At 45.5% G+C, this 25,206-nt stretch overlaps 1 protein-coding gene across 5 annotated transcripts in view; it reads left to right on the top strand.

The window, feature by feature from the left end:
• The window catches only part of TTC39B (tetratricopeptide repeat domain 39B), a 513,680-nt gene that overhangs the window by 448,327 nt on the left and 40,147 nt on the right, over positions 1 to 25,206 (top strand). For all 5 annotated transcript variants that reach the window (XM_085633819.1, XM_085633811.1, XM_085633829.1 and 2 more), the window contains one exon: positions 7,517 to 7,584. In XM_085633819.1, the coding sequence (XP_085489945.1) occupies positions 7,517 to 7,584 (68 nt within the window). The remainder of the gene's footprint in view (positions 1 to 7,516; positions 7,585 to 25,206) is intronic.

Here is a 25,206-nt window from a genome sequence, read left to right as displayed (position 1 = left end):
TTTTATTATCAGGCCAACCACAGGTAATAAACTTTACTAATTCCTGAACACCCTTGTCATCACATAATGGCCTTAATCACCCTTGTTCTGACGATAACCCGTTCACGGCACCGCCAGTTGAACTCACTGTACATGCCATTTCTAATTCATTCCTCATTTCATGTGTGTGTCCACTCTCTCTCACAGGTAATCTGGACAAACTATCAGTCACAAAATTCTTGGCACTCGCCACATATTCTAGCTTGTAATGAAATTCTTGCAATCTGTATTTCCACTAGGTAGCTCTTCCTCCACCCCTTGTACTGAACAGATCCACCAGTGGTTTGTGATCGATCCTCAAAATGAACTTAACTGCCCCACACAAGATTTTTGAGATATTGGACACCCCACCACAAACCTAGTGCTTCTTTTTGATAACAGAATACGTATCCTCATCATCCCTCAATGTTATTGAAGCCAAAACAATTCCTCACTACCATCGCCCCTTCTTTCTACAGCACCTAATCCAATATCACTTGCTTCAGTAGAAATAATGCACATATCATTAGTATCAAAAGCTTTGAGAGGTCGTGCATGCACAATCTTATTTTTGGTTTATTCAAAATTCACATCACATTCATCGTCCCTAACAAACTTCGAATTCTTCTTTAACAGTTTGTGCAAACATGCCATTGTATCAGGAAAATTACTCACAAACGTGGCATAGTACTCTACTAAACCTAAAATGAGCAAAGCTGATCTTTTGCGCTTGGTCTTCTCGCATTCTGAATAGCTTCTATAATTTTAACCTTTAGTTCAATAGCCTTGCTAGATACATGGTTTTTCAGAAAAATTTGCACTTATCCTTCCTTAAAGTCATACCACTCGACTTGATGATTTCCAACACCTTTCTCAATCTGCAGTCATGTTCAGTCTCACTTTTGCCAAATACCAAAATGTCGTCCTGGGTGTAAGTAAATCCCCACAGTGTTCTTAAGCAAATTATTCATTTATCTTTGGAACACCACTGATGCTGATGCTAATCCAAAAGGTGTGCAAATATAAAGATATGCCCCTTCTGGCATCATAAATGGTGTGAGATGTCTAGAATCAACACATAGCTCAATTTGATGATAAGCTGCAGACATATCAAAGGAAGTGAAAAACAAAGCCCCTCCTAAACTTCCTAGAATCTCATTAATTTTGGGCAAGGGTTGGTAATCAATCCATATATTCACATTAAAATCTCTCAAATCAACAGTCTCAGTGATTTCCCAGCCTTTGTGCCAAAACTATGACCCTTGGATTGACTCAATAACTCCCATATCACATAACCTTTCCAGCTCCATTTTCAATTCACTCCATGAACTCAACTGCACTTTATATACCTTGTGAGCTACAGCTTGTGTGTCCTTCCATCACAACAAATTGAAACCATCTTTGACAATATATATTGGCCCAATAGTAGACTTACCTTCAAATTCCAACTTGGCATCACATTTCCCCCACACCTCTATCCTTTTACCTGCATATGAAAAAATTGTAATACTAGATTTGTGCAACTGAATATTTCCCAATTTCTGAAAATCTTCCTCATTGATTTACGTGAAAGGAACCCAGAATCCGCCATAAATATAATCAACTTGTTGTTCACTGCAATTTCACACGATGTGCCTTTTTCCCAAACCAACCGTGGAAGTCGTCTTCACTACACCATCCCGTTCATGTTCAGAAGCAGATAACATCAGCACAACATTATTGTTATCCTCATCTGAAAATACGCTCTCCTCTATAGACCAAACCAAAGCGAAGAGCAAGGTTTTAGTCCTGGATTGGCTTTACACACTCATGCAAAATGCCCTTATTTCCCACATTTGAAACAAACTTGACTTACAAAATTTAGCATTTCCTAGATGTGATTTACTCCCACTCCTAAACACAGTATTTCATTATTTTCCTCACTACTTTTGGCAGAAACCATTTTAGAATTTTGCGGAACTTTAGCATTCAGATCTCCAGTTGGTTGCTTGGCATATTGTTTATAAATGTGTTTAACCTAACTCGATCTCGCACTGTCATTCATCCCTCTCATGCACATTTATGAATGGTCAACACTTCATGCCAATGCCAAAACCGTTTCTAACTCCGGGTCCTCAGTGAATAAAAGTTTTTCTGGCATCTTCTTATTCGTTCCCTCAATGAGTGGATCACAGATAATTTTGTCTCTAAATTCCCTGAGGTTGCACGCTGCTGCAAGAGTTGTTAAAGCGGCAACAAAATCATCAATTGATTCACCAGGGAACTGAGCCCATTGTAACAATGTTTTTTTTAGCGCTGAATCTCTTATCCAATGTTTTGATGATGAATGCATACTCAGCCATTGCAGACATGCAAGCCCCTTCTTTCCCTCCATCAGTATGAACATTGACAACCTCCAGGGGCAAGGTCTTCAAAATGCTTCTCTCTTCAGAATCTAAATTATATATCAAAAGTGCTTTTTTTGTTTTTTGAAATAAAAGTTTCACCCTCATTTGCCTCCAAATATGCTTCAAAAGTCCCCTTTCATTGTTGCCAATTTAATGGAGGAGTACCAGGGACTTGAAGAAATTGGGAAGGTGTCATTATTCTCTTCATAAGGTGACATGGGTGAGTTGTTGCCCAAACCCTTATAGCAAATACAATGTCTTTGTAGAACTCCCTCCCAAAACCCCAATACAGTTTTCTCCAATAGCCAAAAGTGTGTCTAAAACAAAAATTATTAACAAAAACTGTTGCCAAAATAACGTGTTTATCCGTATGGCAGCAGAATCAAATATAAATGACCATGTGTGCCTGTCAGGCTATACAATTGGTTAATGTAAATATGCTCAGGTGTGCCTGTCACTGAAAACCTATAGAGACTAAACAATGCCAGAAGTCGCCGTTCCGATTCCAAGCAATAGTAAGTTTTCCAACCTCTAAAAATGGCCACCACATTGTACACACAAGGTGTGTGTTTCAACGATGAGCCGGGTGTGTTCTACATCTGATAGAACAATCTCATCCTAAAAACATAAGATGGCCACCAAGGCTGTGCTCTCTTTCCCAAAATAATTGCCTCTCATGGTCCTGCTCACCGGCATACCTCCCAAGGACCTCAGAATTTTGCCACAGCACTCAACAGCATGGATGGCATACAGCTTAATGTTTCTTGCCCGTTCCCTGCGCCATGTCAGAACTGCACTGGTGGCACCACACCGAGCAGTATCCCGAAGAGGGATGCATTGAACATGACATCAGCTCATCGCCACTGAAAAGGAGACACACTCTCCTTAAGGTAGTTACACTAGGTTTATACTTCCTGTCACCTCAACCGCCCAACACAAACAGCCACCTAAGAATTCTCCCCTCATGGGAACATCACGTATCCCAGCCCCACCATTCCATGACATTCCACACCCATCACATACAATGCATATAGCATAACTGGAGCATTAAAATAACACATGTTCACCCCAGAGGGTGTCTTGCCCTCGTTAATTAAGTTACAAGCACCTTATCCAATGGTACTACTTTTATCGATTTTCTTATTGAAGAAAGGTTGTGTAGTGCCACTGGCACAGAAACCTGTAACCATGTCTCAAACACAGCTCCATAGATTGACTGCATTTAGTCCAGTGAGGCAAATGCTGACTGGATCTAACGTTTGCATTGTTGATTTCGAACCTGCATATTTTCCTCTTTTACTTTTGCATGTCGAGCACCGCTGAGCAACAACCAGTCAATGGCTGCCATCAAAACACTGTTCACAATCCACAGTCAAAAGGATGTGTGAATATGAAGCCTTGATGGCTTTTCAATGAGGAGGTACTGTGCTCTCCTCTGCGTTGTCTACAGTGGGGCTGATTTAGATGATGTTACTGGCACCCAAGCATTGTTCCTCAGTCCATGTGAAAGTGAGATAACCAGAGCTAGGGATGAATGGGCATTTCATAGCATATCACTCATTCGCAACAACTGACACGAGGCACACTATCGTGCTAGCAAAGGCGACCTGGACGTGGAGTCCTATTGTCTGGTGACTCCTCATAAAGGGTTGATTAATGCCCAGTATCCCGAATATTAGCTTGAAGAGCAAGCTATGCTGTGCCTTGAAGAGAGGGAAAGGCTGTCAGTACTGCAATAGAAGATGATGTAACAATTACTATGCGTCTGAATTGAGCTCTTTTCTCCTCTGTGATGCAGACACCATAATGGTATGCAACCTGTATTTGTTTCTTTTATTTGTGAATTAGTGCAGCGGAAATGTTCTCACTTTATCAAGTTTGAGACCCAAGCCTTTTTCAGGGACTGCACAGGCAGTCCCACTTCTTGTATATCTTAAGAAAAAATTGAGTAACACTTTGCAAAGTTGAAGTTTTTTGGGTGTGAGGAAACTGTAGGGGAATCATGGGGAGTATAATATTAAGTTGTCATTTAGTTTGGGAGTGGTTTGGTTGGTAATTGCCAAGTGGGGGGAAATTCTCAAATATTGTAGTGTTTCTATAGCACTTTACTACCTCTTGCCGACCCAAACCACTTTTCAGACTGTAAAGTCAGCAGTTACTCAATATATTGTGCAAGGATGGGAGAAGGGTGTCATCTTTAGTGTTGTATTTTGGTGTCCTGTGATGCCTAGAGAGAGTGCTCCCGACTTGGCGCAGCACTGTGCAGTAGCATCTGAGGCTTGGAGTTGCAAGAGAAGGGTTTTCTTTCTTGCTGCTTATACAACCCAGTCAAGGTTATAGCCTGAGGTTCACTTGAGTCCTGACTTTGGGAAAAAGCCAGGTCTTTATTGGGTCTCTGAATTTCTGATGGCTATTGATGGTCCTTATTCTCTTTGGAAGCATATTGCATTGATTGTTTTGTATGTACTGATCAGGAGCTTCCTCATCTAAAATGTTTTTTTGAAAATGGGGATTTATCAATAGTTGTACCATGCTTGCTCTGATAGTTATTCATTGGCCGTAAAGTGTACGTTTACATTGGATGAAGTCTGCCCCCGTCGAAGGGACAATTTGTAAAATAAATAAATAAGTCAAAGGGCCCAAAGTTTTTCTTAGGAGTCCACTAAAGATTTTTCGAAATAACTGGATTATTGAACTTATAGGCACACTCTTGATTCCAATTTGCGCCTTTTCTTCTACCTTCCTACGTGTCATGTCACTTTGTCTCAGTCTTGTGGGTTCTTTTTCATCCCGGCTTCCTACCTTTTCACTGTTATCCTGACTTTCTCGTCCCTCTCTGCCATTGTCCTCATGTGTGAAGTCAAAGTCTGATGTTGAACCGCAAGTCCTGATCCCCAAATATGAGTGCCGGTCCCAATCACCAGCACAAATGAAGCTCTGGTCACATCTTTTAGCCTGCGTGTGTGCAATGCATAGGGCTTTCACAACCAGGCAAAGTCCATTTGTTTCAACTCGTGGTGGTGACCAAAACTTTTTAAGAACAGTGGGGCAACATCCAAACCGGTTGAATGTCCTGCCAGAGATTCAGGAGGCAGAGAGCTGTTACTTGAAATAGTATTGTATAATGCTCTCATTTAGCTTCCAGATGTGGCAACAACTGTGTATCAGTAGGTAAATGGGAATTTGTATATGATCAGGAGTGCAAGGTGGACTCCTAACTCTTAATTTCGTGCCATTAGTCCCTTGCTCTGGCTTTACCACCACCATTTTTGTTTTCCTCCATGCATAGGTGGGTGATATGTAATGGTGGGACATTTACATTGCAGTTAGTGCTTCAGCTTAGAATATCAAAATCTTGCAGTTGGGTCACGAAGCATGTTTTAGGTAATTTCAGTACTTTTCATGACGAATGTTCAATAAAAGAAATGTTTAAAGCATAGTATCTTCTAAGATTAAAAATTACATATTCTCTTTATCTATTGAAATGAAAGGTTAACTTTTACATCCTGTGTTCCTCCGACTATTAAGGCCCACACCTTTTTTAAGTTGCTTCTTTTATTGCTGCCTAAATTGCCTTGAGACATACATAGTTCAAAAAGTGTGGCTGATGAGTGAGCTTAAGGTAGCACCTGGGCTCACTGAATGCGTATGCAAGTTGCCTCACTGCTCATAACACATCAATGAATGATCAAATACTGTCATGCTTATTTTGCAATATGTGGACTGTTCATCAGCTAATATTTGATAGCACCTATGATAGTGTATTTGTGGATCCACTTATGTTTCGAAAACCCCAGAGATAGACAGTGACTTGCATATAGTGTACAGAGACGGGGGCTAACCTAGCCTATGCCCAGTTCTTATAGGACATAGTCACATGTGCGGTGCCCTTTAAGTGTGCAGGTCCTCTATTTAGCGTCTGCGGGTCAGGCTCACACGTGGTACTATATTTGATCGTATCAGATCTTGTGATGTAAAAAGCGATGCAATTTGTTATGTGCTTGGTGATGTTAGTGGTGATCCCTCTCATCATTTAAAGCCCCATTATGTTGCCACAATTACTGCTCTGTGGGGGAGTAGTAACAGATGATTATATCTTTGAGTTCTAGGTGTTGGATTAGTAGTGTTACATCCTGCCCACTCACATTTGTCCTGAGATCCTAGAATTCAAGGGAGTCCACAACGTCCCTACATCCTATTCATTATGCTAGGTAAGTGCAGGTGCACCAGGACTTAAATAAAGGTCTCTTGTTTGACACAGCACTGGGAAGTGCTCAAGTCACAAGATTTCCAAAGCTGGAAGCTATGAGTAACCAAATCAAGACAAAATGAGTTGACTTTGTTTGAAGCATTAAGCTCCTTTCTCTTACTCAGGAGGGAGGTTCATAGGCACTGTCACGTTCATGCAAAACAGCTTACACATGTACACTAACCCAGAAAGAAAACCCTTCTGATGTAGGCAGTCTTGGGGTGCTGGTTAAATGATCAGTGTCTACTTTGAAGGCCCTTCTCCTGGCACTAGTTATAATTGTGTCCTTCTGTTCTTAGCTTTACAGCAGGTAGTATCAGTCCAGAGGCAGATGAGAGCATTACTAGTGGTCCTTTCTTGTCTCTGTGCTTTCCCACAGCATAGGTTGTGATTGTGGGTGCATTTCCTGTTTCTGTGCCTTTCTAATGCATTGCGTCAATGTAGCTAATGTGTTTGAGACTTGGACCATTTTAAACAATAAGGTTTTTAATGGTGTAAAGCGGTGTGATGTGGCATAATGTGTGTTGGTATCCACTATCATGGGCATTTCATAATGGTTCGGAAGAGCCAATTCTTGGTTTGTACTCGGATGTCTACAATTAATCTTCAAGTGATGAATTTACATACAGTGGATCAGAAGGGGAGGAGTCATGTGTTATTGTGTTGTATGTGTTATTAATTACACAGACACCTTCTGTGTATTTTTGTTCAGACTATCTGTAGTTGACCATAATGGTTCTTTGTTTCCACTGCAGATATACCTGTGCTATGTGTATTGTAGGTAAATAGCGTTTAGCCCATGTAAATCTGGTCCAGTCTTTAATATATATACTTTTTGCCCCCTTCCCCTTTTCTCTTCTAGAGGAAATGCATGCAGAGCTCTGTTATGCTGAATGTTTACTACAAAAAGCCGCGCTGACGTTTGTGCAGGTAATGGAGGTTCAATTCTGGTCTCTGTCCAAGTGTGACCATTGGCAGAAAAAATATACAAATCAAATGTAACAGTATGGACTCAATCAGTGAGGCTGCCACATACTGTACATTATTTAGCCACTCCCGCCTTAATAATCCTGGATTTAGTGCTAAAAATTAACTTCTTCAGTTTCTTCTGCAGGCCAGTGGGACAAGTCCATGACGCTGGTATGGAGGATGGCACAACAACATTTTACGAAATCCCTTTTAAGTTCTCTTCAGAAACATAAAGAAATGACATCCCATTTTAGCATTATTGTTTTCTTAATGAAATTCAACCATGATAGTTTCTCAGTTGTTGGGTGAAGAGGAATATGCTTATAGAGCTAAAAAACAGTAGTTCCCCTCATGATCAAAACTCCGGTCCCTATGTTGACTTTAGTGGAGTGGAGATCAATTTGTGAGGCAGCTTTAGAAACATGGTTTTGGGGGTTTGGATTGCAGTCTGTGTTCTAGGTCCTTTCCTTAAAAATGGTACAGTCGATTTAGCAGACTTGGATGTGCAATAGGGCAGGTTGGAGCGATTTCGAGTGTGCTAAGTTTCCGTTCCAGTAGACTGTCACCAAGTTATTAAGGGACATTTAGCAAAATGTAAATATATTAGCCAAACATGGATATGTTTAAGAGGCTGATCTAAAGAGCAGTTCCTAAATTCCCTCACTCTCTCTTGATTTTCTACAGCACATTATGTGCATTCTCTGCCCCAACAAATGACTGTATTTAAATGTGCTCAAATGCATGTCTTTACCTGTAACTCTAGATAAGCACAATATTCCTAGTTTTGCTGGTTAAGTTTATTTCCTTGAATCTAATGTTGTTGCTGAACCACAGTACATTGAACGCTTCCTTCAAGTACTAGGATAAAACTACAATGACAAAAAATCTTCTTTTAATATGAAATTATTCTGTACTCCTGCACGAGAAGTGATTACTGCTCTATGCTATATTGACAGCCCTCTCTTCCCCTGTGGCACTTGTCAGTGTCCTCTCGTGGAGGCCTTGCATCCTTCCTTGTGTCTTTCTCCTGGTCACAACTTTGAGCCATCTCAGCCATGAACATGGGTGTGAGTTACCAGAGAAGAAGCGAACTGTGCAAGATCATACATACGTAGTGATTGCTGACATCATTTCATTCCACGTCACTTTGTCATTTGGGTCCTTGTTGAATGTGTGTTGCGTCATAGCTTCCCTATTCAAGCAGCCACGTCCTAGAGGGTTGGTTTTCTGTCTTCGTGACTAGCATGCTGCTCTGTGTTATGGCATCTTGCACGGATCCCGCGAACAAGGCGTCGAAATATGTGATGATGAAATCAATGAAAAAGATGGTCTGCATGTTTTGCTGTGCTGCCTCATGATTTTAGTGAAACATAAGTTGCCTTGCCTTCTGGGGTATCACTTTCCCATGTTGTCAATATTTCACTTACATAATATTCAGAAACTACATCATGACATCCGCGATTTCCGTTTTTTATTTATTTATTGGTTTTATCGAATGATAAACTGCATCATATTTAACTACAACATAAACAGGCCCAACGAGACATCATTTCACTCTGACAGCGTAGTGCCAAATCCGCTATAACCATTGAAAGGTAATGCAAAACAGCGAACCCTCAGGAACATATTACTATCTCCCCGCAGGACCATGCCCCCACTGAGAATATCATTGTCCGTCAAGCAAACTAATTTTGAATTCTAAATGCTGTGGTAATGGCTGCGATAGGGCGCTCCTGGGTGTTTCCCATCAACCTCACCCCACCACAGTCCATTGACTCCCTGATCATCCCTCCATGTCTCTTCCCTCCAGAGAGGTGGCAGTCAGGCCAGCATCTCAGGCATGGCCTCCTCTTCCGGCTGAGATTGTATTAGGTACAGTTTAAATGGGTCCTATAAATCTCTGGGTTGGGACGCTTGGCTTGGGTGGGAGGCGTAAGGAGTAGCTCTACATACTTTTCAAGTTGTTGATTACATTAGGTTATTGCTTGTAGCCGTTGTTTAAGTTTTGGAAAGCGACCCCTGCCCCAGTAGCAAGCTGCCAAATGCTTGGCCAGCAGTAATGCCAGTGCGCTGAGTTGTCTCAATCCAGCTACGCAGAGCCACTCTGGGATCCAGTGGGATGTCACTAATAAGCATTTGCTTCAGTGGGGTAATGATCTCATTCCAATAGGCCAGCACCCCCGGGCAAGAGCACACCAGGTGTAGGAAGTTCGCCTCTGGTGTTCCACACCTTAGACAGTTGGAATCTGCTCGGAAACTGAAGTGATGGAGGGTTTTTGGGGGTAATATGCCAGGTGCAAAAATGTTAAATGGCTAACCCTCAGTCTACTTCTGAAAGAGGTCTTGCTTATTTGTGTACAGCAGATTTACGGGGGGATTCCATCCCCATTTTGGCCTCCCAGTGCTGACTGCTCTTTTTCCAGCAGGTCCTCGAGCATTGATTGGAATAAACGTGTATTAAATATTTAATGGTAGTGTTGGTGAGTAGAGTATCTAGTGCCGGTAAGGAATTCAACCCAGAAGGGAATCCATTGTCAGCTAGGTGGCTTGCACCCTGCAGTCCGAAACATAGGAATATACCTAAGGGGCTAGGTGGGCCGCCAAACTGCAAATGTTAGGAATGCACCATTTTTATAAAGATCACCCAAGTTCCAATCTACAGACCTGTGTTCATGCTTGAGGTTCCTGTGTCACCGCCAAGAGCTGGTAGTCCCGCAGTGAGCATTGTGGGAAGTATTTGATATTGTGTACTGTTTGCATCGGAATGGCCACCCAGGTCTTTACAGTACAGGCCGCTGTAGAGTATCTATCAGTGAGGCAAGCGGACTCGGGCTGACTATCTAATTTAACTGCCACATCCGCTAAATACAAGGTGGGGTGATGCAGTAGTGTTGAAAGTGGAAATGGGGGTTAAATAGCATAATTCGGGATCTGGTACTTAAAACCTGCCAAGGTGATACGAAAGTGTAAGCGTGTGCCAGGTCTTCTTGCCCGCTTACCGTCCCTACACGTGCACTATTTCCTTATTTAAATTTAATCTGGGATGATCTTTCATGCATTTGATGTGGCTGTGGTGTCACATGGTCAGACAATGGCTGTTAATTGGGGTTTGCCATGGCCTCTGTGCTCTAATTAGACCCACTGGCACAAAGGTGTAGTACTGTCATCAGCTTTGCCCTTAGTGATTTAATATACAAATTGCAACTTGATATTCTAATTCTGTCACTATACCATCTTTTAGCCAAGTTTAATCTGTACATCATGATGCTCTAATCCTTCAACATAACTAGTTTCCTGAAAAATGTTTGCTTTATCCTTTGCTCAACGTTTGTTGTCTGCATGGCTCAAATAGCTTGATATTTCATACTCAATCAATCAATCAGCTTGTACTTGTAAAGTAAGGCTTATCACCCGAAAGGTATCCAGGCACCGTGCTACAGGAATCAGTCAAGAGCCAGGTCTTGAGTTCCTTCCTGAAGTGGGTCTGAGAGGGTGAGTTGCGGAGGTGGAGAGGGAGAGTGTTCCAGGCTTTGGCAGTGAGGTGGAAGGAGTTCCTCTGGAGTGCCGGATGCGTGGTATCTGTGTGAGGGTGAGGTGTGCAGAGCGGAGATTCCTGGGTGGTCGGTGGAAATGCAGGCAGTGGTTCATGTAGGCGGGTCTTTAGGCATGGAGGGCTTTGTGGGTATGGCTCAGAAGCTTGAATTGGCATCTTTTCTAGACACAGAGTCATACTGCTTAGATTTAGTGCAGTAGAAGCTGTATGCATGTTTCTGCTTCAGTGCACATGGATAACTTTTATATTGGTTAATATGTAATTTCTGTATTTTCAAGGATACCACATTTGTTTTGGCAACATTTATACTATGGTCTGCTTTGTATTCCTGTGTGTTACAGCAGGAAACATGCTTGTAGTAGTTCTATTGTATGTTTTTGCTCTGCTCTTGAGGACCACATTTTATCCTTCTCAGTTTGCCAACTTGTGCTAATTGGTCGTCCTTTTTAGTGACCTTTTATGGGGTTCTCTGGCTTCTCCAGCATTGCTTGCATTTGTAACTTTCTCTTTCATTTATGTTTTTGAAATGAGGCTGAGTGTGTTCTCTACTATTACAGGTGTGGAAGAGGCTTGGATACTCTTGGTATAGTGTCCTACTGTCTCACCTCATGGTTCACCCTTCTGTTTCTTGATAACATAAGTGGCTACAGACAAGTCTATTTCACTGAAAATATCTTTTAAGTTTTAGGTTTGGCTAATAAAAGTTATTTTGGGGATTATAAGTGAGTGTTTATTTGTGATTAGGGAGCAGAAAAGCGAGTTATAAGAAAAAGATGCTGTTTGAAATGTGGCAATTCTACACAAAACTATATTTTCTTTTTATAATTGAGTGTCTTCTTAGGGATTTCCATATTTTGCATTAGGTGCTCTAGACTGTAACTTTTCTATCGAGATTTTGAATTTCGCTTATCTGTAGCTTCGTATTTATTGAAAGGTTTAGGGACTTAATAAAGCACAGACCTGACTCCAGGGAGCCTTTCGGATACTTTGTTGCCACATTGCCGCTATACCGCCGGAAACCTTTGGATACTCTGTTGCTACATCACCGCACCACATTTCCCAGCAACCCCTGCGGCACACACGCCGCTAACGCCCGGGGAGAGGCCGAAAGAGGCCGGGCTGGGCCACGTCATTTTCATCTTTGATCTAGTGGACTTTTGTGGACTCTTGTTTGAACATTAGGAGCAAGGTATGAGGGTATAAGCTGTTGCTATAATGTGTACCAATAGTGGCAAATGGTACAAAAAACAATGAGCAAACGTAAATCATTAACAGGGCAGGGAGTGGTGGGGACTCTGGATGCATTTCTACTGAGAGCAGAGTCAGCCCTTATTCATGAAATTGCTCTCACAGAACGAAGACTATCCCCAGAGCCACAACCCCCTTTAAGTCAGCCTGCAACATCAGGCCCTGTAGAGCTCATTAACTTCAAACTTAATTTTTTCCCGACTAATGAGTGCACAATCAGGTATCCGACTTAGAGTCTACTGACGCGCCCAAGATAAGCGCTATCTCAACCAGGTCAAAAGTAATAGCTAGGGGCCAAAAAGTTAAAATTAATCAGGGGAGTTGCCCTGCAACCCAGTCCAAGGTGAGAAAGGGGCAGGATTTTAATAGGCAATCTCACCCCCTCCCTAAAAGAGGCTGCAAAAATAAAATTGTGGAGTAGGAGGGGGAGGAGGAGAATCGTCTGGAAACTAATCCGGCACATATGGACTTCACTCCAATAACCCCAACCACACCTCGGAATAATGATAATGGCGAGTTTTGATTAAAAATGGGTGAGGTTGTTTCAGCCTTATTGAACCCACTGATTCAAAAACTATCCCGACTGGAAGCGAGCAGAGATAAATTAGAAACCCTTGCGGGTAGCACTCTGCCTCACTCGACCAACACATGTCAATGTATAACCAAGTCCGTTTTGCCAAACAGGAATGGGGGCTCTACGACTACTCAGTCTGATACTTCAGTCCCTAGAACAATGAAAGCACCTCAAACGGTCTTATCGGGCCCTTCACTTAACAGCCATAACATGGCAGGTCCTGGAAGGCTGCATATAGGTGACGTATCTTCTAGCAGCAATCAAGTAGACACAGCACAGGGGCCATCTAACATAGAAGAGCGGCTGCTGAATATTAAAAAAGAACCTCTCTCTGATAGGCATAACTACGCACGTAGAGAGGGAGCTCAGACATCAACCGCTCCAAGACAACATAACCAGTCCCTGAGAGATACGCCCTGCTCAAATATATTACATCTTCCCCCAGAAGCAACGCCTTATACCATCGTGCTGGCCAATGTCCCTCCGTTGCAACATATAACATTGGTCAACACTGAGAAATAAATTGATGCAAGGGTTAAGTGCAAGGACGGGATTATCAAATCCGCTTTTTTCTGAGTTTAAGATGGCTCGGCGGATCGGTTGGATAGGAAGATCCAAAAAGTCACTAGAGGGTGACTGCATAATATTAATATTTGGGTCACCAGACCTGGTTCAATAAATATTGGATAGGGCGGGCGACTGGTCGATCAAACATACGGGGATTAATATTCTACCCCTGTTTTTTTCCTACAAACCACATGACCTTCCACAGTTCATACCAGGGGCGGATAGAGACTGGGGGTGGAGAAAACATAGGTATGCAATTCCAGTTAACAACTATTATGATGTTCTCAATACTTTAGATGATAATGACTGACTGAAGCCATTAAACAGGGGAGCAAATGTTGACATGGGCATTTTCAGGGATAACGGGGTTGTAGTACCACTTACTGATTGCATTGCCGCACAAGAGACCGTAGTTTTTAGGGCGCCTCACACGATATTCGTTAGGGAACCCATTGAGAGAGGCATCACGAGTAGCACATTAACCAATCACTGAGATCTATGTGAATTATCAACTCTGGTCCAAGTTTTACCCCTTATTGATAGTCCCTTCCCTTTGAGCTCTCCCCCGCCGAGAACTACGTCTGGTGGTGATTGCTTACCATGTAAGATCATTTCCTGGAACATTGCAGGGTTGCGTAGTAAGATAAATAATCAAACATGGTGTATTTTTATCCCTGATCAGGACATACTATGTCTCCAGGAGACCTGGGTCAGAGAACCAATTCACATAAACGGATATAAAACTTTTCATAAACCTGCAGTGAAAGAACGAGGGGGCAGGGCGAAGGGTGGGCTTTGCTTGCATATTTTGAATAAATTTGCAACGGACAAAATAGATCTAATACTGGGGACCAGCTACTATCAGCTGGTAAAATGTTATCAAACTATGACCCATTGTACTATTCTTGTCAACTTTTACAACAACATCCCTCCAGACTACTTTGGTAATGTCATACAAAAATTTGGCAGTGAACTCAACTCATTTAATAATGCCAGTGGTAAGGAGACTACGATAGTCTGTGGGCGTGATTTTAATTGTGCGATATGTCCACATGAGGATAGTAGGATTTGTGGTACCATTGATGAAGAGGGCACACATACTACCCATTTTTGTCACACTATGATGGGGGAGCTGTTTAATGAGCTAATAGTGAGCACTGAGCTTGGCTTCGTGAATGACCTAGTGGCTAAACCTTTCCCTATGCCTTCGACACTTAATGGAAGAGGTCTATCCTCAACAATAGATTATATATTGGTCTCACTTTTTTTTTTTTGCAGAGTTTTATATAGCGCGAACTTGACCTGAATCCAATCAGGTATCAGAGCGCTTTACATAGCACCAGTTACGTTACATGAGGACACACATTTATTCTTTGTTAGGTACGGGGAGATTAAGTGATTTGCCCAGAATCACAGGATGTTCAGCGTCATTACCGAGACTCGAACCCAGTTCCCCAGGTCCAAGGTTGAGTGCCCTACCCGTTAGGCCAACCCCTCTCCCCGCATCTAGGCTACATTCTTTCAAGGTGGGTGACAACCCCATGAGTGACCACTTCCCGCTATGCCTAGAGGTTAATTTGTCATCACATAGGCTTGCTAGAGTCAATAATGTTGCAGAAATTATGGGAAAAGTAACACTTAATAGAACCAATGGGTACACCTTGCGGTGGACAAAGGTCGATCCTGAAGCTGCTACAAAACAACTAATAACAAAATGTAAAACATCCATTGAAAATTGCCTGAGTTAATCAGCCCCACAAGATGATATCCGACTGTCTTTTCAGCAAATTGCGGCTGGGGTCAGAGAGTTATTATTTTTGCAATTTAGCAAAAGGGTTAAAACAACAGGGATGGTTCACACCAAAATGTACATGCACTCTCTCCAATCTTAAACAGGAGCTGCGCAAGCAGCCTAGAAACCCTATTAAGGTCAGACAGGCAAGACTAGATTATAGACTGGCCATTAAGGAAAGAAGATGCGCCAAGAGAAGGGAAGCATGGGAATCCCTTCATAGTGCAGCACAATTGAAAGATAGTGCTGCCTTTTGGAGAGCGGTAAAAACCCCGTTTTTAAAATCTACGGATGGCCCCACAATAGAAATTGCTATATCAAAAGAGCTATGGATTAAAGACTTTTCAAAGGTGTATAATGGGCAGGTGATTCAACATCTCCAAGTTGGTGATACGTCCACTGACTAGGCAGATTTACAGTTCACCTTTGAAGAAGTGGAAAGAGCCCTATCAGCGAGCCAGAGCGGTAAGGCGCCTGGCCCTGACGGAGTACCTGTGGATTTGTTTAAGTCTAACACTCTGCTCTGGGGCCCCATTATTATTATAGTGATTAATAATAGCTGCATAGCCCCATTGCTAAAATCATGGGCGGAATCCATCATAGTCCCAATTTTTAAAAAAGGGGACCGAGATGATCCCGGGTGTTATAGACCGATCTCTTTAATAGATTCTATGGTTAAGGTTGCTGGACGGGTTATCCTGGAACGCCCGCAAGTTTAGGCAGAAGAAAACTCACTCCTATCAGATATCCAATATGGATTCAGACAAGGTTTGGGGACTATTGAGCAGAGCTTAAAATTGGATTTATTGGTTGGTAAATATATGCAAGTTAAGAAAGGGCGTTTTTATCTGGCATTCGTTGACCTTACCGCGGCCTTTGATTCATTAGGATTTGACAGGCTGTGGGAGGTTCTCGGAGCTGTCGGGGTCGAATCTCATATTATGCTCTTTCTAAGGCTCCTGTGCAAAGGTCGGCGAGTGTACGCTTTGGTTTGGCCAGCGAGCTCAAACCTGCTTTTCCTGTTAAAAGGGGGGTGCGGCAAGGCTGAGTGTTGGCCCCCTGTCTTTTAATTTGTATACTAATGGTTTGTGCCAAGCCCTCCTTAGGAACAATCGAGATTTTCCCTCTGTGAATGGACGCCCTATACTTGCTCTCCTTTACGCGGATGAAGGAGTTTTAATGTCCAGAACTCAAATAGGACTCCAGAGGGTTTTAGATAGTTTTACTGTTTTATGAAGGACCTTGGCCTTACCATTAACATTTCTAAGACTTTTACTATGAGCTGTGGCCGTAGTTTTCAGAGAATGAAAAGCATGTTTGTGACAAAGAAAAATTAGCTCAGATAAAAAGTTTTTCTTATCTATGTATTTTATTTAACCAAGGCGACTTGTGGGCACAAGCTATCCTTGCAAAAAAACTGTCATTCATCAAGACAACAGCCGCCTTGGCGTCTTTTTCAAGAAAGCTAGGTAGGAAGCCACCAGGTGAGCTTATTCAAATTTATATGGCCAAATGCACCACTAATGTAACGTAGGGGGTGGGAGTATGGGGTTTCGCTAACACCCTCCCTATACAAACTGTTGAAAATTATTTTCTAAGGTATATTTTATCAGTGCCAGCTAGCGCACCTTCTTATGCCTGCCATGACGAGTTAGGTCTTTCTTTTATCTCAGACCTCATCAAATTAGAACCATTACTCCTATGATCTGGTCAAAGAACCAGCCAAAGCTAAATAGGGAAATTATACAGGACTGCCTAAAACTGGAAGGGGCCCTAAAGATCCCCTGGATAAAGTATATCTGTGATTTCACAAAGGATATGGGCCACCCAGAATACTATACCGACCCTATTGCCTTACAGGGGATTTCCAAAAAGGCCTTAAGAAAGGAGTGTCTTGAACTATTGGGTACAGTAAGGATGACAGGAGAAATCTTAAAACCTAGTGTAAGGCAACATAAGCTAACTATAACCAATATTCATATGGAACCTTACCGTATATTTGTACCAGGTAGCTTTGACAGTTATTGACTTGGTTTAGACTGAATATTGTCCACAGACTCGCGACCCTCCCAAAAACTAATGATTGGTCGAGGGATCAGCTTTTGTGTCCGTGTGACAATTATTCCACTCAATCCACCATTCATCTGGTCTTATTTTGCAAATGTTATATTGCGTTGAGGAAAGCATGGATTTTAGGATTTTGGGATTGCGTCAATGCCGCCCTGCATTAATTGGACTTCAGATGTTGGAGAATTAACAAACTGCCTAGTGCTTAGCCACTTTTTTAAGAAGGTACTCCTTTAAAGGAAATCGCTTATACCAAATGAAGTATAGCATAGTGAGCTTTTGATATTTTTATGGTTTTATTGCTGTTGTTTTAATAATACCTGATATTTTTTTTTTTTTGTGTTTTTTTTTTTTTTTAAACCGTTTATTACAGGTCTTAAAAGTATACAAGTACGGGCCCACAACCTTCCGGCCGGCCGCTAGCAATGATAGGAACATACGACATACATTTATGGAACACGTGGTATTACAGGAGGAGCATTTCTCCGTAGGCAACAATGTCAAAGCCACATCATCCAGGCCCCATTATGCGGTTTCATTTTAAATTAAGAACAACAAAAATTAAAACCACACCCACAAGGCAACCCACAATCAAAAATAGCAGCACGTGCTCCCCAAGAGGGGGGATCCGAACTATACACAGAAGTGTGAGGAGGGGGAAGAGAACAAAACGAGGACTGGGGGAACCCAATGCCCGGCAGCGGGGGAATGAGTCGGCTAAGGGGATGGGACTGGCGAGGCAGCAGGCAGCAGCGGTGGTGCGCAGATACCCCCTCGGTAGGCGTTCCAGGGGCCCCATACTTTCACCCATGTCCCAGGCTTACCCCTCGCCACATACACCACCTTTTCGCGAAACATGCACCAGTCCATGTGTTCTTTCCAGGCCGAGACCGTCGGGGGCCTCTGGGATCCCCACAGTTGAGCAATATCACGCTTGGCTATCATATATCCCAGAGTCACCCACCACGTCTGCGGCGCCGAGTAATCAGTCGGTTCCCACACATTCAACAGGCATCTCCTCGCTTCAGGCAACAGCGCCACATGCGTAACCAGTCGCAGCACCTCATGTACACCACGCCAGAACCCCTCTACCTCCGGGCACTCCCACAAAATATGCATAAAGGTCCCCAAAGCACCACACCCACGCTTACACAACCCATCTCCAGCATAGCCCATACGCAGAAGCTTTGGCCCCGTCATGTAGACCCGGTGAAGTATCTTGAGCTGGACGAAGCGAAGGCGAGCCGGTATGGCCACCTCCTTCGGGGAGGCCACCGCGGAGGTCCAGTCCTCGTCGTCCAACTCCAGCCCGTTGGCAACCCAAGCCGCACGAAGGGCAGTCAACAGGCCCGAGCGGTCGTTTATGAGCTTTTTATATATAAGTGAGATCGTGCTGTCCGGGACGTGCCAATCCAGCATTCTATCCTCCAGGGGGGAATATTCCGGGATGGAGGCAACGTCCGAAAAGACGGAGCCCAGCGCATGACGGACCTGCAAATACCGAAAGTATTCACTGCCCTGCAACTGAAACTCCGTCTGCAGCATATCGAACGTTTTAAATCCTCCCCTCGTCCAAAGATCCCCCACTTTACTGATACCTATTATGTCCCACTTCTCGAAGCCCTTAGAGGTCCACAGGGAACCTAACCGCTCAGACGCGTATAGTGGTGATGCCCGGGTCAAACGGTCCTTCCACCCCATAGCTGCATTGGCCGCGTGCCAGACTTGCACCATGACACGCGTGGGGCCCGTCAGACGAGCGTCGGGCGCGCTAGAGTAGAGCGCTCGATTGTAGTCGCCACCTGGCAGGAGCATCTTGTCCATTTCAAATGCCGGGTTTAAGGCGGGCCCGTAGAGGCCATGGTTAATGGCAGCAAGCTGGGAGGCCCAATAGTACCGTTTAATATCCGGGAGGGCAATCCCCCCGTCAAACCATGGGAGCGTCAGCTTAGCCAGAGCAATGCGCGGCCTCCCGTCCCAGAACAGGCGGCGTTGCAGACTCTCCACCTCACGGAAGTAGCGCGCCAGGACCAAGTCCATAGTGTTCTGCAAAGCGTACAGAAAACGCGGCAGAGACATCATCTTGAACAGTGCCGCCCGGCCGAGCGGCGAAAGCGGCAGGCGCCGCCAGCGTGCGACATCTACCCGCAGACGCTGGAGGGGGGGAAGCAGATTTCGTTCATACCGGGCCTCCGGGTCCAGAGTAATGAAGACACCCAGGTACCGAAATCCCTGCGGGGCGATCTGGATCGGACAGCCCCGCGGGAGAATAGGAGCCTCCCCAGAGAGAACATACACACACGATTTAGCCCAGTTGATGACGAGACCGGAGTTACGACCAAACGAGTGTAAAACATCAACTAGCACTATAAGTGATTTACGTGGGGAGGCTAGGTACAGAAGGATGTCATCAGCGTTTAGGGATACGCGGTCCTCATACTCGGGGGTCCAACGGAGACCACGGATGGAAGGCTCCCACCGCAGCCACTCCGCCAGGGGCTCCAAGGCAAGCGCAAAAAGAAGCGGCGACAAGGGACAGCCCTGTCGCGTGCCCCGGCCCAGCTCAAACGGGGCCGATACTCTTCCGTTCACGACCACCTGCGCCATTGGGCCCGCATACAACAATTTGACCCAACTGATGAATCCTGGGCCAAATCCGAACTTCGCGAGCATCGCCCAGATGTATGGCCACTCAAGCGTGTCAAACGCCATGGTGGCGTCTAAGGACGCCAAAATGGCCGGTTCCCGTATAAATGGGACGCGCGCAAGCACCCCATGCAAACGCCGCAGATTAAGGGCTGTATTGCGATGGGGAATAAAGCCAGACTTGTCCTGATGAACCAGATCTCCCACCACACCGACCAGCCGATTGGCGAGTACCTTAGCGAGAATTTTGGGCTCCGCATTCAGTAGTGAGATAGGCCGATAAGAAGTAACCCGATCCCGAGGTCTCCCTTCCTTGTGGATCACCACGATTGTAGCCAGACGCTGGTCAAGCGGGAGGGAGCCCAACGAGTGGGCCGCGAGGAACATGGCGCGGAGGTGAGGCGCCAATGTATCCGGTCGCAGCTTATACAGCTCGAAAGGGATACCGTTCGGGCCCATGGCCTTGCCAGAAGCGACCGAGCGTATGGCGAGGGCGATTTCGTCGGAGGTGGGAGCGGCGTCCAGCGACACCCTGTCCTCCCCGGACAGGGAAGGCAGCGCGATATCCCTGAGCAGGGCACGGGAATCCTCTTCCGAGCAAGAAGAGACCGGGGAATACACCTCGCGGAAATACTCCGCGAAACAGGAGACAATTTCTTCTGGCTCAGTTACACACACACCATTCGTTTTCTCAATCAGCGGGACCACACGATTCGCTCTTTCCTTTTTATCCAACCACGCTATCAGTTTACCAGCCTTATCACCCACATCATACAGTCGCCCCTGTTGCTCTCTACTAAGGCCCCTGGCCGCCTCCGTAACGAGGGCCCTATAAGCCTCCTGCTTGAGCTGGAGGACATGTAGTGCAGCGTCCGTCACCCCATCTTCTAGATTACCCTCCAGCTCCGCAATTTCAGCCTCCACCCGGGTCACCTCCTCCCGCTCGCGCCTCCGGGCGTGGGAAATAAGGGATAGGGCCTCCCCTCTAAGTACTGTTTTGAAGGCCTCCCACAGGGAGATAGCTGAAGGCACTGACCCCACATTCTCCTCAAAATAGCGCTGGAGGGATTTAATCAAGTCAGCGCGAATGGTGGGGTCGCGCAGGTACCAGGAATTGATTGGGACCACCCTGCTCTCAGCCCTCGGAAAGACATCAAAATGCAACAATAGCGGGGAGTGGTCCGAGATACCCCGTGCCAAATGGCGCACCTCCCCCACCCTCCCGACATGGGCCGCCGGGACAAGGACATAATCAAGCCGTGAGAGACTACCATGGGCCCCCGAGTGGAAAGTGTATTGCAACTGCGTGGGATGTTTTAAGCGCCAGCAGTCCACCAATCCCAGTGTATCCAAGAGGCCGGATAGCCACGCCTGTGCCCGGGGGAGGTCCCTAGGGGGGTGACGATCCACAGTCCCAGAAACCACCGCGTTGAAATCCCCCCCACCACCAGAAGCCCCCCCGGAAGGCCAAGGAGGAGGCACCCCAGATCTGCAAAGGTGGTCGACTGCAACCCCGGTGGGACGTACACTGACACAAAGACAACCACTTTGCCCTCCATTCTCCCCACCAAGACAGTGTAACGTCCCCTGTCATCGTGGAGCACCTCATCAATTTCTAACGGGAGCGAGTTCTTTACCATGATACCCACACCCCTCGAGCCTGACGTGAAGCCCGAGTGGGCCACAAGGCGGTAGCCACGCCGATTCATGGCGCAGAAGGAATTGCCAATAAGGTGTGTCTCCTGCAGGAAGACCACATCAGGCGAAAGTCGCTTCAGATACTGTAGGACCACACCTCGTTTGATCCTGTCCCCCAGTCCATTGACGTTCCAAGACAACAAAGTTAATTCCCTACCCCCCATCATACACAGAAACCATCATTCGTCCCCCCGAGAGCACAGTAGAACCAACACAAAAAAAGGGTTGCCTTGTGATAATAACGAACAACACCCCATCCCTGCCCACCCACCCCAACAAAACTCCCCCCTCCCTGCACCCCTGCATGAGCCCAGACAGCCCCCCCAACGTGCAGTGTGCCTGTCGCCCCATAGATAGTTAAACTAACTAGACCCCCAGAGGAGGAGGGAGAACCCCCAAGAGACCCCACACAACCTCCATAGGAGGGGAACTTAAGCAATCCGACGTATAGTCAAAAGTGGCATCATTTTTGTCCCGAGCGAGGCCTAATATTAGTCCCTCAGTCTTGATCCGGCGAGCCCTCTCCCCCGGCCGCTCCCCCCCGCCACCCCGATCCCGATCCCCAGACAGAGTATCCAGCCAGTCCCCGGCCGCTTCGGGATGATCAAAAAAGTGTGTGCGACCTTCCACCTCCACTCGCAGCTTAGCTGGGAAAAGCATGGCGTATTTGAGATTTAGGTCCCGAAGACGGCGCTTGACACCAAGGAAGCTCAGTCTCTGCTTCTGGACCGCAGGGGTGAAATCAGGATAGAAATTAATGTCCATATTGTCAAGTCTAATCGGTCCCTGTAGTCTGGAGGATTGGAGGATAGCGTCTCTGTCCCGAAAATTAAAAATCCGGGCGATGAGAGGTCTCGGAGCGGCTCCGACCTTAGGCCTTCCCCCGGGAACCCTGTGGGCCCTCTCCACAGCAAAGAATTTACTCAGCCCCCGTGGCTGGAGATGGGTAACAATCAGGTCTTCCACGAAAAGGTCCGCTGCCGCTTCCTCACGTCCCTCAGGCACCCCGATGATACGGATGTTGTTTCTCCGGGCCCGACTCTCGGAGTCCTCCAGGCGACGATCCATCAGCGCACTCGCCCGAGCAAGCCGGCGCACCTCCGTTTGCAAGGCCGCCACATCTGTCGTAAGGCCCGATGCGGTGTGGGCCAAAGAATCGACTCGGTCGTTGGTCTTGGAGAGATCGGCCCTTATCAGGCCAACATCTACGAGGACCGAGTCGATCTTCTGCGCCAGTGTGTCAAAACGCTGGCCCACAGAGGCCTTCATCTCGGCGATGGCGCCCATGACATCCCGCAGAGTCAGATCCGTGGGCAGATCGGGGGCATCAGTAGGGCCCTCAGGGGACCTGCGTGGCACCTCAGGAGATCCCTTCTGGAGGGTATAGCGATCCATGCTGTTGGACTGATGGGCTGCGCCACGCCGGGTCGATTTTACCTTTGCCCGATCGCCATCTTGTTTCGTGGCCATGGTCCCAGTCTCCCAATCGCACCAGCCACGTCGTGAAGGGCGGGCAAGCCGGTCCACGGGCTCCGGGGGGGTGCCACCCCAGATCTGCGGGGCGGATCACAGCCGGCGGGCAGGCAGGGTCCCCCAGCGAGGCCACACCAACACACAAAGCCCCGCGACCCACCCTCGCATATACAGCAAGGAGGGTGCGAAAGCGAAAGTGAAAGTGCGGGTTACGCGAGCCACCAAGCCCTGTCCGCCGCTGTTATTCACTTCGTCACTGGATCGCCCCACAACGCAAATCCGGGGTTCGGCTAGGAGAAGGCCGCAAACCTCAATCGGTGCTAAAGTCGGTGTCCGAGGTCCGATTTGGAAGCGGAAAACGGGCGCCACCTCAGCACGGGCTCACCAACACAGTCCCCTCATCTGGGACAGGATATGTTCAGGATAGTCATAGGAGGTCGCGGAGGTCCTCGGGAGCCTCGCACCTACGCGGCCATCTTGGTTGCGCGCTAGGCTCCTCCATCAGTACCTGATATTTTAATACTAATATATGCCTGCTGTAGTTTGTAAAAATACCTCACATATATTTCTAAAATGAGTAGAACGGTAAACGCCATTAGGACAACGCTTACAGTCATACTTCGACTTCAACCACTTGTGAGTCAGCCATACATTAAAATTAATATCCTTTAACAATGCAATATGTCTCAGAGTTTTCACTGAACTTCTGAAAATATCTGTATGTCATAAATCTCCTGTTTATGTAGAAATTAGTAAAATAAAAATGCCAAGATCGCTCTGGTGAATAATGGAGTGCTGGCGTAAGATCAGTGTTTTGTTTAGTGACAGTTTTCACACGAAGAACATGAACCACGCATATTTCCAAAACTGTATTTTATGAGGATTAGCTGTGAGTTACTGCTTTTTACTAGGTTAGTGCCCATCCATTTCTGGCGCTTTAAAGCAGTTTTAAGATCTCGTTAGTGTTTCTTGTTGCTAAAATGAGTGTAATTTCGGATGATTATTTTTCCCTCGTCTTCATTTCTTGATTTTGCTCGCGAGTGGTTGAATGTCTCTCTGAATGACACTGATATTATGAAAACATCACCCATAAGCAATTTTAAATCTCGGCAGCTATGATGCTTGTTATTGAAGACATCGATAAACAGCAACATTTAAAGCGACACCACAAGTAAGACAGTCAGTGTGCACGTCATCAATTGGCCGAAAGCGCTTTGTAACTTTAGGTGGAAAAAGTATTCAAAGGTCCTACATTGCCACCTAGTGGAATATAGCAGTTAGTGATAGCTAGCATGTTAGGGGAAACCGAGCTAACCCAGCAGGTTTAAAAAAAAACCAACAACAAAAAAACTATCTCATCACTTCAGCGAATACCATTTGCAGTTCACTGGCAAGGAATATAACGTACTCCATCTGGAATATTACATTCATTAAATTCAGGTATACAACAAAAAAAATGCAGTGAATAAAATGATCTCATCGTGATCAACATAACAAAAATTAGGGCGCGCGTCAACTAAAATACCATAATGTTCAACAAATATCGATGAGGTTACACGGGCAAGTACTGATATCGTGATTTGGGGAAAATGCATACAAAATGCAGATTTTTTTTTTTATTCCAGTAAGAGGCTCAGCCGTTTCCTTCCTGCTACCCGGTGGCGGAGTAGGCGCCCTTTGCTCTCCCTCGGCATTCTATCCAAGTGCCGTCCAGATTGCAGTAATAATAACTCGTGTGCTGCAGAGATCTGTGTATCCCGCGGTTCTGATTTTGAGCTCATGGGGTGGCTTCCCCTTGCCCTTCTGAGCCACAACTAGTGAATGTTTATCTGTGAACTGGAAGGAAAGAGAGAAGCGCCTGGCGAGTATAATAGAATTTAATAGGAATATTGTTCTGAACAGGTTAGTGAATACTGGTTCCTGAGTTATAAAATAATTGCTGGTTTCATACAGTGATTATTCAAA

The sequence above is a fragment of the Triturus cristatus genome, chromosome 2_1, assembly GCF_964204655.1.
Source record: "Triturus cristatus chromosome 2_1, aTriCri1.1, whole genome shotgun sequence".
In the NCBI taxonomy this organism is placed as follows: domain Eukaryota; kingdom Metazoa; phylum Chordata; class Amphibia; order Caudata; family Salamandridae; genus Triturus; species Triturus cristatus.
Note: the sequence above shows the minus strand (reverse complement) of the source record. Positions and strands in the feature narration are given on the sequence as shown.